Source organism: Taudactylus pleione, unplaced genomic scaffold, assembly GCF_031769625.1.
Source record: "Taudactylus pleione unplaced genomic scaffold, aTauple2 ptg000090l, whole genome shotgun sequence".
In the NCBI taxonomy this organism is placed as follows: Eukaryota; Metazoa; Chordata; class Amphibia; order Anura; family Myobatrachidae; genus Taudactylus; species Taudactylus pleione.
In genome coordinates this window covers 3,244,618-3,261,853 of record NW_028284492.1, presented here as the reverse complement: position 1 = coordinate 3,261,853, position 17,236 = coordinate 3,244,618, and the positions used below count along the sequence as shown (strand labels likewise).

At 40.7% G+C, this 17,236-nt stretch overlaps 1 protein-coding gene and 1 non-coding gene across 4 annotated transcripts in view; both read right to left on the bottom strand.

Moving 5' to 3' along the window:
* Positions 1–2,273: 2,273 nt before the first annotated feature.
* Positions 2,274–17,236, bottom strand: part of CHD7 (chromodomain helicase DNA binding protein 7) — a 129,917-nt gene continuing 114,954 nt past the window's right edge. For all 3 annotated transcript variants that reach the window (XM_088469315.1, XM_088469314.1, XM_088469316.1), the window contains exons 24-38: positions 16,394–16,483; positions 15,010–15,113; positions 13,216–13,345; positions 13,060–13,132; positions 12,826–12,883; positions 11,945–12,173; positions 11,640–11,848; positions 10,875–11,546; positions 9,661–9,821; positions 8,509–8,736; positions 6,632–7,075; positions 5,830–6,051; positions 5,550–5,690; positions 4,559–4,663; positions 2,274–4,214 (exon numbers count right to left, since the gene is read on the bottom strand). In XM_088469315.1, coding sequence (XP_088325441.1) covers positions 3,333–4,214; positions 4,559–4,663; positions 5,550–5,690; positions 5,830–6,051; positions 6,632–7,075; positions 8,509–8,736; positions 9,661–9,821; positions 10,875–11,546; positions 11,640–11,848; positions 11,945–12,173; positions 12,826–12,883; positions 13,060–13,132; positions 13,216–13,345; positions 15,010–15,113; positions 16,394–16,483 — 3,748 coding nt within the window. In that variant the 3' untranslated portion in view covers positions 2,274–3,332. The remainder of the gene's footprint in view (positions 4,215–4,558; positions 4,664–5,549; positions 5,691–5,829; positions 6,052–6,631; positions 7,076–8,508; positions 8,737–9,660; positions 9,822–10,874; positions 11,547–11,639; positions 11,849–11,944; positions 12,174–12,825; positions 12,884–13,059; positions 13,133–13,215; positions 13,346–15,009; positions 15,114–16,393; positions 16,484–17,236) is intronic.
* LOC148527224 (small nucleolar RNA U6-53/MBII-28) lies at positions 12,677–12,770 on the bottom strand. The gene has a single exon (XR_015878059.1). It is a non-coding gene; the product is annotated as a small nucleolar RNA U6-53/MBII-28 (small nucleolar RNA).

The following is a 17,236-nucleotide window of genomic DNA, read 5'->3' as shown; positions in this document are numbered from 1 at the left end:
TTTTGCTCTCTCTCTGATGGGTTTGTTTTGATTTTTCAGCCTAATGATGGCTTACTTCACTGATAGTGACAGCTCTTTGGATCTCATATTGAGAGTCGACAGCAACTGATTCCAAATGCAAATGTCACACCTAGAATCAACTCAATTTTACCTGCTTAATTGATAATGAAGTAACGAGGGAATAGCCCACACCTGTCCATGAAATAGCTTTTGAGTTGATAGTCCCATTACTTTTGGCCCCTTAAAAAGTGGGAGGCACATATAGAAACCGTTGTAATTCCTACACCGTTCCCCTGATTTGGATGTAATTACCCTCAAATTAAATCTGAAAGTCTGCAGTTAAAGCACATCTTGTTTGCTTCATTTCAAAGCCATTGTGGTGGTGAATAGAGGCCAAAATATGAAAATTCGGTCAATGTCCCAATATTTATGCACCTGACTGTATGTATGTATGTATGTATATATATATATATATATATATATATATATATAGAAATATTATTATTCAAATAATCAGAGGGCACGATAATTTACATGCCAGGTGAAGTATGGAAGAGGATTGGAAGAATTCAATGATTTCTACCCAAATTCTTTAATTTACAGATGAACCCTATTCTTCCAAACTAGCAAAGCAGTAAGACCATACCGGTTACACCCCAGCAGCGGTGGAGAAACTCCCCATGGGCACCAAGACAAGTAGTATGTTGAGCAAACTAATTGGATGGCTGCTGTGGATCATTATTTATCCACACTGTACTGAGCAATGCGTTCTAATGTCATTTCTTCAAGGTAACAGCTCTTTAAACATAACTGATAATGAAGAATGTTTTTCCAGGAGCACAATGGGACATTGGCACAAGAACTTAATGATGGAAAGACCAAATTACTATAAAATTCCATGGTAAACTAGTAATTTACTTTGCTAATTGTATGCGTTTTCCATAATTGGGGTTTCAGCAGCAAAACAAAAATATAGCATGGGCATCTTTTACTCAGTCCGGCTAGAACTCTGTATTTGTGATCGCAGGACGCTCTGCCTGAAAATACATTGAGAATGTAGTTCACTAACTACCCAAATAAATCTGGCAAACCAAAGGTCATTTGAATGTCACCCTTACCACTTCCTGACAAGATCCATACTTTACCATGCTAAATATATGAACGACACGGCTATACCAATGTTCAGATAGAAGGCATCTTCTTTGGTAGAGGTTACCATCCACACAGAACAAGTGTTTGATTATAAAGAGTCAAGTGTTTCTCTACTAAATGATTAGGCATGGCGGCTGTAATATAGCCATTCACACAGAAATAGCGGTTGTTGCAGTCCCCTACCCTTTGTACAATCATTATTTGTAGTAACAGAGTAGAGGCACTGACAACAGCAATTAGTAAGCAGGGGGGGGTCTGCACTGCTGGAGCCTATGGGCGAATGAAGAATTTTATCATAGAAAATGCCACAACATTTTAGAATTTCAATTTTAGGTGGAAAATTTTCTTCATACTACTTTTTAAGAAAGATTTAGAGACAGTGTTTAGCTTCTTCTGCAGTGCTTGGCTCAGTAATTCTCCCTTCACATACATGTCGATTGTGATGAAAACCACACATCCATGTTCGTTTTGGTCATGTATGTGAAAGTACTTGCATCTCAGCACAAGTTGTGCTCATACTGGAATACTGTGACATCAGTGTGACACTGTGGAAGGCCACAGGAACTGAATGCTTCTGTAACCACGTTATACAAGGAGTGTCAGAGGTCAGTGGATGCTGAAAAATCAATAGCCTCTGTCGAAGAGCTTCTGGATTTCAGAAAACTGGGTCAGTTTTCATTTCATGTTTATTTGGCACAGCCCTTGCTGGCAATGCAAGCTGTAGTCTACAGAACACCACTGAGTCAGTCTCTCGCTGACACCAGTGCATTGTTTTTCTATCCATTAACCGCAGATAAATGACCTACATATTGTGCCTATTAAAGCCTTATTTTTCCTTTGCCCTTTTGTTGCTAAGACTTCCCCCATCTCCATGTGCAGATTTTTGTTTTTTTAAAGAGCTCTCAGGTTAGAGAGGTTTGAGAGAGAGAGAGAGAGAGAGAGAGAGAGAGAGAGAGAGAGAGAGAGAGAGAGAGCAGTCATTGTGTACACAGATTACAGTGCCGATATACAGCAGAAGCAGGTTTTTCTCCCTCCCCCCTACTCATATTAAAGCATAACATCAACCCACTAGAAAGATATCAAAGAAAAATATACAAAAGCCATAATACTGTATTTGCTTCTATTGTGAATACAAAATATAAAGTGGTGTACACCAGTTCTGATTTTGGTTTCCCTAGACACTTTTTCTACGTTTTCTAATTACATCACTGCATCTCATGGATCACTTTTATTAAAAGCATCATTACTACTGTTGGCAGCAATTTACAGTATATCTTACATGATAGCAGTTTCCAAAACGAAAAAAGAAAAAAAAAAACAACAAAAAAAAAAGGAAAAAAAAAAAACACAAACATTTACAAAGTCATGTCTGTAAACTTCAAGGCTAGTTTAGAGTTGAGGTAATGCTGTTTAGCTTTGCGGCTAAAAGTAACAAAGTCCTTTAAATTAAAAATAAAAAGGAAAAAACAAAAAGGTACCTGATTTTAATTTTATGCTTAAACCAGTGCATTAGATAATCATGAGACGATTTAACTGTAGTTTTGTCCTGTAACGACTTGCAATGGGTGTATGGAAAGGAAAAATAAAATTATGAGAAAAAAAATAAAGGATTACATTTTCACATTCAACAGCTGCCTTGTATTGCTGTGTCTCAAGACAGAGACGTCATTATACCATGGAGATTGTCTGAAACGGTTGTGTGTGAGAAACTCTAGTATGCAGTCAAAAAAAGTAATTATGATATGTAAGAAATTCATCTTGACCTTCACAGCAAAAAAAAAAAAAAAAGATAAATAACTTTATAAATCCATAAAGCAGCCTGTCCTTCAATTTGCACCACGATTCCAAAAAATTGCTGCTCTCGTAATACCAACGGTAGAAAGAAACAAAACCCAATAAAAATAGAGCTGCAGCGCATTATGTAAATTTCCTTTAGAAAAAGAAAAAAATATCTCCAAAAACCTCTCCGAGAAATTATAAATAATGCACTGCACAATACTTAATGATCAAAATACCTTTTTGACACATCCATGTGACATGACTTGGACTTTTTTTTTTTTCTTTTTTTTGCTACACTATTTTACAGAACAGCTTATAAAAACTAGTTATGGACATTTACTGTGAGTGTAAACAGTAGGACTACCACTTGCAAAAAGTTTAGAACACTGTAACTGAGACTGTTATTCGTCGTTGTCCTTGAAATTTTCATCCTCGGCATTGGGAGAGTCCAATTCTTCTCCATGTGCCATTTCATCTTCCAAAACGGATGAATCTGCAGTTTTGTCTAGACTCTCCTCTACGTCGCTGTCTTCCGGGTTATCTGCTTCTCCTTTGTCAGTGGCCTTTTCTTCACTAGAGCTTACAGCACTCTGAAGTCCAGCTAGTGACGGGAAACCAGGCAGTGTCAATCCTCCAAGCCCTGGAGGTAGAAACATGGATGGGTAGAACAGGCCTGGAGCCATGGTGGACAGTAGGAAAGGACTGAAGGCCAGATGATTTGCAGTCAACCCAGCTGTGGTGGTGGTGGTAGTAGCAGCACCAGAGTCAGTAGCAGAAACAGTGTGTGTAGATTTCTCAGAGTCTTTGCCATCCTCGTCAAGATCTGTCTTCTCATCAGACTTCGAAGTGCCATCTTCAGTTTCTCTTTGACTGGAAGTTGAATTACCACCACCAGATGCTAAGGGGTTGTTTAAAAGTCCACTAAGCCCAAACATATTGGGCAGCCCTGCCATGCCTGGCAGCATCAGAGGCAGCATGGCAGCAGGATTTTTAGAATCACCCCCAGAGGCGGCAGCAGTTGTAAGCCCGGGGGAGAAGCCCATAAGACCAGCAAGCTGAAGGGACTGCAGATTCTGTAGATTTTGAAGACTGGCAAGATCCATTCCAGCAAACAAGCTATTCATCAGCAGTGGGTTTATTCCAGATGTGGAGGCTACAGCAGCAGCTGCTGCAGCTGCTTTGGCAATTTCACTTTTTGGCCTTCTCCCTCTTCGGCTGGATCCCTCTTCCCTCACGACAGGTCCAGTGAGAAGACGATCAAACATGGACTCTGGTACAAAACCCTGGTGAGAAAGAAAAAGGATATTGTCACTGTGTAAATTACACATATATATTAAGACAGCAAATGATCAACATCCCGGCTGGCTATGCTCAGATGCGAGTTAGAGAAGGTGGGGGACAGTTTCCCCATTCCGCTTCCTAAAATTAACTCCGCTGAAGGCTCAGCTGTTTTTGTTCACATCTGCATAACTTGCCTATATGAATTTATTCTTCAATTCTAATACATCATGTAATGAAACCATTCAAAGCTTTGGATTGCGCAAAAAATAACACAATATAAAGTACTATACTGTATACACGTCTGCTTGCTTTGCAATAATAATAGAGCACGTTAAATGGTACTTACAGACTGCTTAACAATGTCTGTCCAGTCTGGAGCAACAGCAAACTCTGGGTTCTCTTCTAACCAGCGAGGAAGATCCCGCATTGGAGGGGCCATAGCGCCACCCATCTGTCAGAATAATGAGGGGATAAACAAAAAAATATTATATATATACATACATACACACACACACACACACACACACACACACACACACATATATAATGGCAAAGGACTTGGCACTCTTCCACCTGTGGTAATCAGTGGGTGCCCTCCGCTGTGAAAAAACACAATCGTCAAACAGAGGCAGCAGCACTCTCACAGTAAAGAAAAAAAAGTATAATAGTCAGGTTAGAGATAACCTATAAAGTTTACTTCAATGTTTCAATCTGTGAAGATTTTCGTTAGGAAGCTTCCTGACGAAAATCTTCGCAGATTGAAACATTGAAGTAAACTTTATAGGTTATCTCTAACCTGACTATTATACTTTTTTCTTTACTGTGAGAGTGCCGCTGCCTGTTTGCCACATATATATACATATACACACACAGAATTGAAGCCATTACTGATAACTTCAGCAAACCAATCTCCTCTTGTAATCCAAACTAGTTTTATTACCCATCCTTTCTGGGTAATAAATGTGGGGTGTCTGCACTCGTTAATTTAAAATATGGGTACAAATTTAAGTAACACGTTTAGAATGACTAAGTAAGAACAATAACTAGCACCATTACAAATTCTTAAAACTGGTCTGCTATCACATTGTGTATGTAGAGGATAGGAAAGAGACTTCACAAAGGGGGCTACACACTTGGACTCATGTGACCCAAAGGCACTTGGAAGGCGCACTCTTCCACACTGCCCCAATTGTGTTCACTGCTGTCAAAATTCCCATAACTTAATTTTTTTGGTGATATTTGTGTGAACACTTTCTCTTACATGATTCCAAAATTCTTTGTGAAATAATTAAACATACAAAGTACTGTATCCTATATCAAGGGTCAGGAAAAGTTACCTTCTTTCCATTACGTTTATTCACTACAGGCACTCGTTCATCTCCCGTTAATGTATTGATATCCAGTTTGTTAGGATTACGACATCTATGACGTTTTTGCTTCGGTTTTTGAAATGGGGAGAACAACATCTCTGTGCTCTTCTGTTGGAGACAAACATTTTTTGGGTAAAAAAAAATTCTATATTAATGTAAAAAAACAAAAGACCCATCTTGCCATTGTTTTAGATTAGTTCTCTACATCCAATTCTAAATAAATCCAGCCAATGGTTATTGTACTTACTGGTACATAACTTGGCATGTCAACAGTGTACGTAGGATGCAGTTTTAACCATTCAACCAAATCCTTGTTTTTGGGTGCATCCTCCCCCACTAATCTGGTCCCATCCTCCAAGTTAATGACGGGGATCCGGGTCTCTGGCTCAAGCTGCCCAGGAGATGGAATGTTTCTGGCTGGTGGCGTATCAATATCATCATCATATGCTTTGGTCACGTCACTATCATCCTAAACAGTAAAAAAAAAAAAATTGCAAAAGACAGGATATCAATGGTGACCAATAAAAATATATGTACTAAATTTATATATATATATATATATATATATATATATATATATATATATATATATATATACATATACACACATACATACACACACACACATACACCTTTATTCTGGTTTATATAAAACTAAGTTTCAAAAGGTTTAAAAAAAAATAAATAAAAAAATTGCAAAGTTAATGGCACAATGGATTGGTTTTGTTATATTAGGACAGCATGGAAGTAATGTATGCATATGATGAAATAGCCTAATGTGTGCACTGGGATGGGTATGAAATACCGGCGGATCAATAGCCTGATGTCATTCGGGATAGCGGCGTCTGCATTTTTCCGGCGTCTGTATATAGACGGCCGGTATCCCGTCCCCTGGCATTTTAACTACATCCCTTTGCACTCACAGCTGTATCAAAATAAATTACAAAATCACAGAATGCAGTAACAGAATAATAACCCTTACACAAAAGCTACACATGAAGAAAAATCTAATGCTCGGTTTAGTTTCATGTAGTGTTCTTCATCCTTACCACAGATAACGAACTACGTTTGTTGCTCATGAACAACAGATCGAGACCTTCCACATTTTTCCTTCTTCCTCTTCTTCGCTTCATGGGAGGCTCGCCGTCTATTAAAGAACCGTTGAGTAGATGCCTGGTTGGCGTGCATGAAAGACCTGCCTGCAGTCGCTCCATTTGCGTTTTGAAGGCATCAGAGACAGGGGTAGAGGAATTAGGCAAGATAAACTTGGAAGTAAGTGATGCAAAATTTGAGGTAGAGCTTGTTGCCTCCCTGGAGGCGTTTGATAAATCCACAACTTTCTCTTGTCCATTTTCCGCCCCTATTTGAGATCCGCGCAGCTGAGCCACCATCTCCATAAGATTCCTCCTCTTTGCCGCTCGTTCTGCTTCAACCTCTATTTTCCTTCTCCTCCTCCTGCGCTGACGCGGTACAGACAAGCTCAGTGTATTATCCTGAAAATAAAACCCACAATGGACGGTCAACATTCAATACAAAATATAACATTATGAAAAGCTACATGAAGAACATTCACATATCACCAATACTGAAGGATCACGTAGAATGCAGTAAAAGTTGTGCAACAGGCCCAAAGGCAGGGGCGCAGAGAGACACCACGGGCCCAAATACTGAGGAGGGCATGGCCACACTCCCTCAATGTCCCACTTAGCAGCTGACCTGCAGTGCCCCTCCAACAAGACCGCGTAATTAGTATTATTACAGGCTGGGCCCCGTTACCCCTTTTCGGCAACCCCTGCAATAGGATGGGATTGTTTTTTTTTCTCTATTAAAAAAAACAAAGAAACTTGGTTTCGGAGAGTAATGTTTAGAAAAAAATATTACATATTTGTTACGGTATACCATAGATACATTTCAAACTAATTAAAATAGTTGGGTAAGGATACAATGTTAGCTTTCAGCCTGTCATACAATTTCTGGTATGATGCATGATATATACAATGTGAATATATGGATGGAAGCAATGCACTAAAAACAGATTCAGAAAGATCACTTTTCAGATTAGTGGCTCTCCTCAAGGTATCGGTATGATTGCGTCCGGCGGGTTGGAATTCCGACAGCGGCTGCCCGACATGGGTGAAAATCCCGATCGTCCCTAAGGCAAGTATAGACTAACCTAATTCCCTCCCCTAACCCTAACCTTCACCCCAGTGCCTAAACCTAACCCCCCTTCCCCACCGCCTAAACCTAAGTCCCCGGGGGTGCCTAACCCTATCCCTCCCTCCCCCTGGCCTAACCCTAACCTTCACCCCAGTGCCTAAACCTAACCCCCCTTCCCCACCGCCTAAACCTAAGTCCCCGGGGGTGCCTAACCCTATCCCTCCCTCCCCCTGGCCTAGGCCTAACCCTAACCTCCCGGGGGGGGGGGTGCCTAACCCTAAGTCTCCCCCGGGAGCCCTAAACCTAGCCCTCCCCACCCTGTGGCTGTCCGCGCTCAGCATCCCTTCGATCTCGGTCTCCCGGCGTTGGTAAAATTACGGCGTCTAGATTTAGACACCTGTCATTTAACCCTCGCTGGGATAAAGCACTCGGGAAACCGGCTGTCGGGATTAGGTCCGCCGGCTTCCCGACTGCATACCCTCCTCAATGTAAGTGCTGCATATTAGATCAGCCCTTTAGTTGCTACTCTCTTTTTAATACACACAAACCTATAGCATGTAAAACTGGGTGCATTACAGCATGAAAAGGGATATTAATATAAATATATATTATTTATATACTCACAAATATATGTATTAGTTAAATTATTGTATATTTAAATAATGAATTTGGAACATAATGATGTCAATGCTTATGGAGTGACGGCAGAAACACAACCCTAGTACAGAATACATAGATTACGATCAAATGTTAGTACATTGCTACTTGCCTGAGGCAGTTGTGGAGAGGCAGAGATATCTTCACTCCCACTGAAGTTGCCCTGGGCCACCATGGAGAGCTCAGCAAAGCTTCTCTTCTGCAATGGGCTGTCCACAGCAGTTGGTGTGTACCCAGGGATGAGCCCCGGGAACTCAAACATCTGGCGCCTGTTTACTGGCCACTTTCCTTTCAGCACAGTCTCACAGATGTGGTCTAATCGGTTGATCATCACCCGATCCTGCATTGTACCAGGAAAAACACAAACCACATCATTAGGAAAATAAAGTTACTCCATACAGTTAATGCCTTGACATTGATCTTAGATAAATGAAATATTGCCTAGCTTTAGGTTTTTTTCCCTTTATGCTTTTCATTTAACCTGTTTGAGCCCAAGAAACCCCCCTTCAGCCCTGTGCACTAAGGAGACAAAAGAAGAGTTACTGCAGGGGGTAAGAGAGTCGGCAGTCTCTGCATATACGCTGAGCCCCTACTGTTCCAGGCTGTACTGCATTGTTTCTTATAATCATCAGCTGGTGGGCAAAGAAAGAAACATCTGCTTCCAGTATCTAGTAATCGCCGCAGTTCTTCTGAGCAGACCAGCCCAGCCTTCTAAGTGCTTCCTCATTAGCGTCACTATTAATAATGTTCAGCATTATATAAACTTCCCCAGATCTACAGCATGTCAATATGCATTCCACATCTTCAATCACTTAACCAGCTCTGAAGCATGGACCTCAATTGTAAAATTGGACACACACAAAAACCACAGAAATTCCATTTTTTTTTTTTTTTAAATGTTAAATAGACATTTGCACACTTGTGAAGTGTCCGGTAGGCTGGACACAAAAATACACATTTGTCAGGGTTACTGTGCAGCATCCATTGTTGTCATACCTCCATGGGCTCTATTGTTTTTCTTCACGCAAAAGCTACCAAAACAGAGTCACTGCTCAAAGACCACAACCAGAGCACAACAGCTGCTGCAAACCGCCTCCTTTCCACAGGAATAAGCCTATTAGTGTTTTGTTTTTACAACCAGATGGCCATGTCATGGTGATTAGGAAGCTTTTTTTTTTTTTCTTTATTATAATCTAAAACATACAAAGAGCACATCACAGCCACTGCTACAGAATATATGGATATTATTAGAAAGCTTACATACCTTGGGCCAGAAAGAGAAGGAGAACGTCCTCTCTCGCAGCATATGAAGCCCGGATGTCTCGCAATCTTCCAAAAAGAAGCCGTCACGAGTTTCATCCCGTGCAGTGCTCAGGGAGGCGTTGCTTTCTTCATCAAAGTTTTTGTCCCGAGAAGCTATCCCGGCTGCAATGAAAACAAAATGCTCATGCATACAGATGAATACACTGGAGCTAAATAATAAAGTCACTAGTTGGGCATCCGGGTTTCAGAAACCCATTTACTATAAAAAACCTTTCACCCATTCACTACCATCTTCAGAAGTTGATACTCCAGTAAAAACTTCGCTAAGTCACAACAACTGAATGCGGTCTTCATTTTTATTCCATATTATTCAGTTGAAATTAAATTACATACTAGGCCACTCGTCATCGGTTTTACAAGGGTACCAGAATGAAGATGCAAAAGTACATCACCAACATTTCAACACACAAAAGGTTTAGTGAAAAAAAGACTAAGGGGTATATTTACTAAGTGTCAGCTTTTCAAACCCACAGATTTTTCCCATGGGATTTAAAATGGCAATAATACGGAGTGCAAAACAGGTCTGGTTTTATTGCAGCTTGAAATCCTACAGGCAAAAACACCAACAATCCGAGATTTTGAAAGCCAGATGCTTAGGAAAATTTCCAGTACACCAAGGGTTATATTTACTGTCATTTTGGAACGGATGGTGTAATGATTAGCATTACTGCCTCACATCACTGAGGTCTCGTTTTCGATTCCCACCACAACCCTTATGTGGAGTTTGCATAATCTCCACGTTGTTGCGTGGGTTTCCTTTGGGTACACTGGTTTCCTCCCACACTCCAAAAATATACTGGTAGGTTAATTGGCTCCCACAAAATTTTGTGTATGTATGCAAGCATGTGGTAGGGAACGAAGATAGTAAGATCCACTGGGGCAAGGATTGATGTGAATAGCTAAATATTCTCTGTAAAGCACGGTGGAATATTTGTGTGCTATATAAAATAAGTGGTAGTAATAATATTTAGCTAATGAATGCTTAATTGTATGCCATTTCCGCCTCTTATTTATTTTGGTGGTAGAAGATTGTAAGGGTGAGTTGAGTTGTTGGCTTCTATTAGCTGTAGAGTGACGCTGGAAAACCTTATATCGGGTTATTGGACTAGCACATACCAAACAGATTAAAAACAGAACCACAGATTAAGATATTACCTTCCGCTTGGGAACTCTCTTCAGATTTGTCATCATCATCATCCAACTTTTCTTCATCTTCTTCAGAACCCTTCTCTGAAATGGATTTTGGATCATCAGCAGCTATCTCCGTATTCTTCATTTCATTTTTAACGCTGAGAGTTTCATGGTCGCTCTCCTGTTTTACAGATTTCTCATCGGACTCCACCTGCTCTTCTTCTTTAATCTCTGCTTCTTCCTTTATGTCAGCATCTTCAATCTTCTCTGACTTTATTTCCTCCTGCTCAATTGCTTTTTCATCCCGCACCGGCGTTGAGGGCATTATCGGCGGTGTGTCACTGTAACTAGATCCAGGGGGTATTAGGATGGGCATGTTTGGATGAGTACTTCCCCGGTTTTGAGCAAAATTCCTATGAGCCTCCAGAAAAGATAATTCAGGATCATTGAGGATGTGATAATCTGTCCTACTAACGCCATGTTTTGCAGCACCAATCAGTAAGTCTTTGTCATGTTTCCCACACTCCCACCATTCCGGCAGGTCGAGGCTTGGCTGGCACAGCTTAAGACGCTCATTTAACTGGGGTTGAGTAAGAACTTGCTCCCGAATTTTCCTCAAAAGTTCAATACGGTAAAGAGTCCTAGAAGCACGCTCCTCAGTTATAGGCTCAATCATCATTGACATATCGCACATATCTATTAAAGACAGAAAAGCACCGGGTTTCAAGAAGCAAGAAAAAAAATAGGTGTAGCCAGTTGCAAATCAAATTTCCCCGCTAGCTCACTCACCATCTTCAGACTTGTTTGACATATGACAGACTCTTCTGCACATGGCCACAAAGCAGTTGAAATACTTCTCCAAACTATCATCAGACTTTTTATCCAGACGGGCGAAAGCTCGAAACTGATTCCAGTCAAACTTTTGTTTAGCAGTGTCAACAATCACTCCAAACGTTGACACTACTCTATAGAAGTCTGCCTCTTCCCTTCTTGTCCACCTTTAGAAAATAAAAAAATAAAAAAGGTTAACACCACACTCATTCTGTTTGGCTCAAGACTGGGAAGATGAAATCACAAAATGAAAATCTACTCACTTTTGCCGCCTCTCTGTTATAATAGCTTCCCGTTCTGCTTCCAGGGCTCGTACTTCTTCCCGTGGCCGCCTCCTTCTACGATCTGTCTTCATCTGTGCTTCTTGCCTCATTTGTTGCCGCTTGTAACTGCGCTGGTAGGCAGTGATGAGGCGACGTAAGCGGGTGGTGAGGGCCGAGGTATTGGGCCAATACAGCTTGCCCAACTCTGTGCTGTCTTCACCGAGCTTTTCTGTGATAAAATTAAAGGCAAATAAGTCAGCAGGTTACTCTGACCACTAAGTTACACTTCTTAGAAGAACATAGCTATTTGATTTTTATATGCCTCAGCTTCCTTCCTGTCGCAGGATGATATTTTAACTCATCCAGAACAGAATCTATCACATTGACCTCAAACCTGGTAGGGTGTAATATCAAGAGACTGTGGGAATATCTATCACTGATGTACTACATAACTGGGACACACATGTAAGAACTAGCGTAAATCAGCATGAGAAACACTTACAATGAGGAAAATGGTTATCGTAAAACAAGTAAAAGATCAACTCTACATTTACTATAGGCACAGAAGAGCAATAGGGCAATAACTGGACTCGTCATTTATTTCCATCTCTTTACAGCCCACTCACCTAAATTAGTTGTTTAATTATATTTAAAAAAAACTAGTATTGCATGAAATAGTTAGAAGCAACAAAGTGTGCCCCATGGAAAGCACACGTGCATTGGCGAAATGTCTGTTTTCAGAATAAATAAAATACTTCACAGTTACATCCAGAGGGAAACAAATCCCCTGATGTTTCAAAATTAGCATGGATGCTCGTCATTAAACAGACTGGCACTGCCATCAACACCTTACTGGGGTGGGGTGATGTTGCAGATTTTACCTTGCGTGTCCATGTCCATGCATTCCTCTTTGTCGTCAAGGGGGGAGTTTGCGAATTCCTGGAAAAGAGGAGACAAGATTTTAAGCAAACTCCGTTTTGGAAGTGAAGCACTGTTGTGATTGCCTTTTAAAGCTACTCAGCTGGTGATCAGTTTCCTTTCCAATTTGCCAAAATAATTTAGAAGCACTGTGATCCAAATGCTACATATGGTAGGAAGCAACTGTGTGTCCTTACATCAATGTCATCTTTAAACTGAAGCCTTGTGGGTTTGTATTCAGGATCTTCATCCTCCCGGTCAAAGTCTCCTCTGTCAAAGCAAAAATGAAACAAGCTTTAGTAACAGTACCATACTTTAAGTTTACAATAAATATTGCTTAGACTGTAACATACCCATCTCCGCCATCTGCTAGCATATCTGTTCCTCTCTGCTCTGCGGCAATCGCTTTAGCATCAGGCATACCGACTCTCTCCAGGAAGCACAGAGCCGAGTCGGCCCTCATGGAATTGTACTTCTCATAACCTATTGAAAAAGATGGATGACTGTCACGTTCACTTCTCAATTGTATCTTCTAAGTAAAATAAAAACAAAACAAAACCCCCCAACAACAAAATCCACACAACTAAAGATTAAAAAATCAGGGGTGGGCAATAAGCCACCCCCCAGCTGTTGTAGAACTACACATCCCAGCATGCCCTGTCACAGTTTTGCTATTTAGCCATGCTAAAACTGTTGCAAGGCATGCTGGGATGTGCAGTTCAACAGAAGCTGGAGGGACGCTTATTAACCACCCCTGGATTAGAAACATCTGAATGAAAAATATAGCTTTAGATATCCCACCATATTAGATCCTTGTATGAAGGCACATATAGGTAATGTTTTAATATTTAACATTTTAGTAGTTACCAGCCTTTCTATACCCACAATTTATATAAAAGCAAATAAAATGCAGTGTCCATTACAAGGGTCGCCTTGTATTTCTTTTAGAACTTTATTATACATTTTTGTGTCACCTAGTTCACATGGGCCCAAACCTCTCCCTCCGCTCTGTGGGTTGCCCTCTTTGGGTCCAGCTAAAGCCAAAATTTTTCGACGTCTGTTCTTCCCTCCCCACTCACTCACTGAACATTGGTTATATGACAGGCCACCGAACCTGTCTTATTAGGTTTCATGAGCTGTATGTCAGAAAGATGACACTCTTCCCTCTATGGTTTTCACACACTTGTTTTGCTGTTTTAACTGGCTGAACTGACTAGATAGCAAATGGCAGATCCCAACAGAGCTCTGCAGGAGGAAGATCTCAGATCAGGCCATCCTCAGCTGAGGCCCCCATTTAAGAGAAAAGCAAAAGACTGCTGTACATAGGCAGAACAGCACAATTCAATTAGGATTTTTACTACAACACACTTTTCCTAACTGCTGTAGAGCCTGAAGCCAAACTGTAATCATGAAAGGTTTTATAAGCCATCATTCTCCCCTTTAGTCAGGCCATGCTGCTGAGAATACGCCTGCGACCTCCAGAGAATTTGGATTATAATCAGGAATCGCTCACTGTATATATCATGCCAGCTCTGCATCCCCGAGCCTTTCAAAGTTAACAAGGCTGCATCCCACTCAAGGGAGCTGGGAGTTCTCGGCGCTGACATTTGTGAAATATTGCTTGGAACAAAGCCCAGGAGGCACTTGTACAGATTAATAGCAGAGGTTAAGCCCACCATCCACTTTGACACTGGTTGGCAGAATGTTAGCAAGGGAAGCAGTGCTAGAAGCTAAGTTTATGGAGATCTATAACACTGCTCGGCCATTATTACTACAAATATGGTTTTACTCTATTTATAGATCACTGTTAGATTTTCCCACCCGCAGCCCCAGGTTTGTGTCACAAAGAAAGGAGACTATATCTGCCCCATCTCTCTGGAAAAGAGATGACCAGCTTCAATGGAGGGGATGACACTCTGTAACACGTGGTGCTTTTAGACTAGTCTAGAGCTTTGTTTTTCTCTCTCCCTGTCTAAAATTTGTAGGAGAGGATAAAATCATCCTAACAAGTTGGAGTTAGTTTTATTTTAAAGGGATTTCAAGATTCCCCCAGATAATATTACGCCGATATAGCCACCTCAGCTTAAATCACATAAGATCCCCGCAGAATCTATGGAAACCCCGAGGTATGGCCGAGCTGAACGTACCATGTTTGAAGACGCCAATTAAAAGGGATTTATCAGCTTCATTATCCCACCAATCAGTAGGAACTTCAGCATGGAATGTCTCTGGTATCCAAATATCTGCCTCACTGAAAACAAAATGGTTGGGAGAAAAAAAGGATCATCAATATAAAGGCTGTGACTCAAACCTGCCAGAGATATTAAAGCACGCTAGTTTACATAGTCAGCCTCCGCCCAATGGTTGTCAATTAGTAAAGGGTGTAACTTAAAACAGGAGTAGCATCAGATCAAACAATACTAGGATTTATTTACAGTAGCCTTTAGTACAGAGAATCCGAAGAACAAAAAAAAAAAAAACACCAATGGGAAATAATTTGCTAATATAGAATGTAAAATACAAAGTTGAAGCAAGAACAATACATTTAGTACAAAAGCAGCCAATAAGTAACATTAACCATGTGACGTAACAACACCAGACCAATCCCTGGGCATGTGGACTACACAGATGTAGCCACTGGATTCTAGAATCAGAAACATCGTTCCTGCCAATTTGTATAAGTCCCAGTTTATCCAACAGTATTTGCTGAAGGAAAGAGATGCAATCTAGCAGCAGACGGCACAAAATTAGATTTCCAAAACGCTGTCTTTTATGCCATGTGGTCAGTGACAACCCTAAGTTACTCGCTCGTAGATCAATCATTGCTGCTGTCAAGCTAAATTAGATTGTAAGCTCCTACTATCAGTAACCTGCTTCTGTGTGTCCAACCAGATGTTCAATACTGGAAACATAGATCTATAGGTGTCTATTTCTACATAATATTATATATATATATCTCTATATATATATATTTATAGATCGAGTGATACATAAGAATTTAGAGAGTGTGTGTATATGTGATATATATATATATATATATATATATACACACACACACACACACACACACCTCCATGTATCTATAATATATAAAGAATTTAGAGAGTGTGTATGTTATATACACACACACACACATATACATACACACACACACATCTCCATGTATCTATAATATATAAAGAATTTAGAGAGTGTGTATGTTATATATACACACACACACACACACATATATATATATATATATACATACGCACACATCTCCATGTATCTATAATATATATACATATATATATATATATTATACATACACACACCTCCATATATCTATCTATATATACATTTTTTTTTTGTCCTTGTGAAAACAGCACTGGAGATTGTTAGGCCCTTGTGTTTATGGCACTGCCAGCTAATCGGGGGTTAAACCAGAAAGCAAAAAGGGAAAACAGTTCAAACTGTAATGCATAATAATTAGTAACAGCAGGTATAGACCTTGCTCTTCTGCGACAAGGACAAGACGCACAACTCACTAACCTTGAGTCAGCACCCTCCAAGATTTTGTCAGCTTGGTCCCCTATCACTTCTTGCCTGAGATAGTACAGCATGCGGACACGCAGCAGGACCCTGGAGAGGAAGAGAAAAGTGGGGGTGAGGGGAGAAGTTCTTAACTTCAGAATTGTTTGCCAACAGTGGCTTTTGGCAGCTGCTGCTGTTCATCCATCATCCTGCCAAGGCTGATTAGCCATGCTGTATGGTAGGCTTGAAGCGTGACAGATGGTGGCATATAATCACCTCTGTGTGGTGCTTTCTGCTGGCTTCCAACGGGCCTGCCTGGCAACCGCTCACGCTGCACAGGGAGGGAGCAGGCTGGGCCCAGCCCAGGCGCATTGCATTTAGTCCTACCTAGTGCAGCTTGTGAAGTTCAGACACGTACTGCACCACTGCCTCTGAAGTACTGGAGCAAGTTTGTAAACAACTGAGCAGATGGCTTTCAGTAACTGTTCTGCTTCATTATCTCATAAAATTTCCTCAGCTGCTGCCTTAATACCATTTTTGGAAGCACATCAGAAGTTGCAAGGATAAACTAGATCTATAATCTGTTTTTTTTTTCCCCCTCCGTCTTTTTTTAAACCACTGAACAATAAACCCTCACAATGGGATGGTGGGTTTTTCGGATTATATAACTATTTGTCTTCTGTAAGAAAGCCAGTTTATAGAGCTATAACTGCTTGCAGACCATCCTTGCAGGAAGTCCACAGAAGCTGCCAGGTTTAACTATATGTGGCACAAGGGAAATCTGCGTCAATGTCAGTTTATAGGTGAACTTGAGCCGGTCTTCCAAGCAAAACCACTGAAGACCATTATGAACTGTCCTTA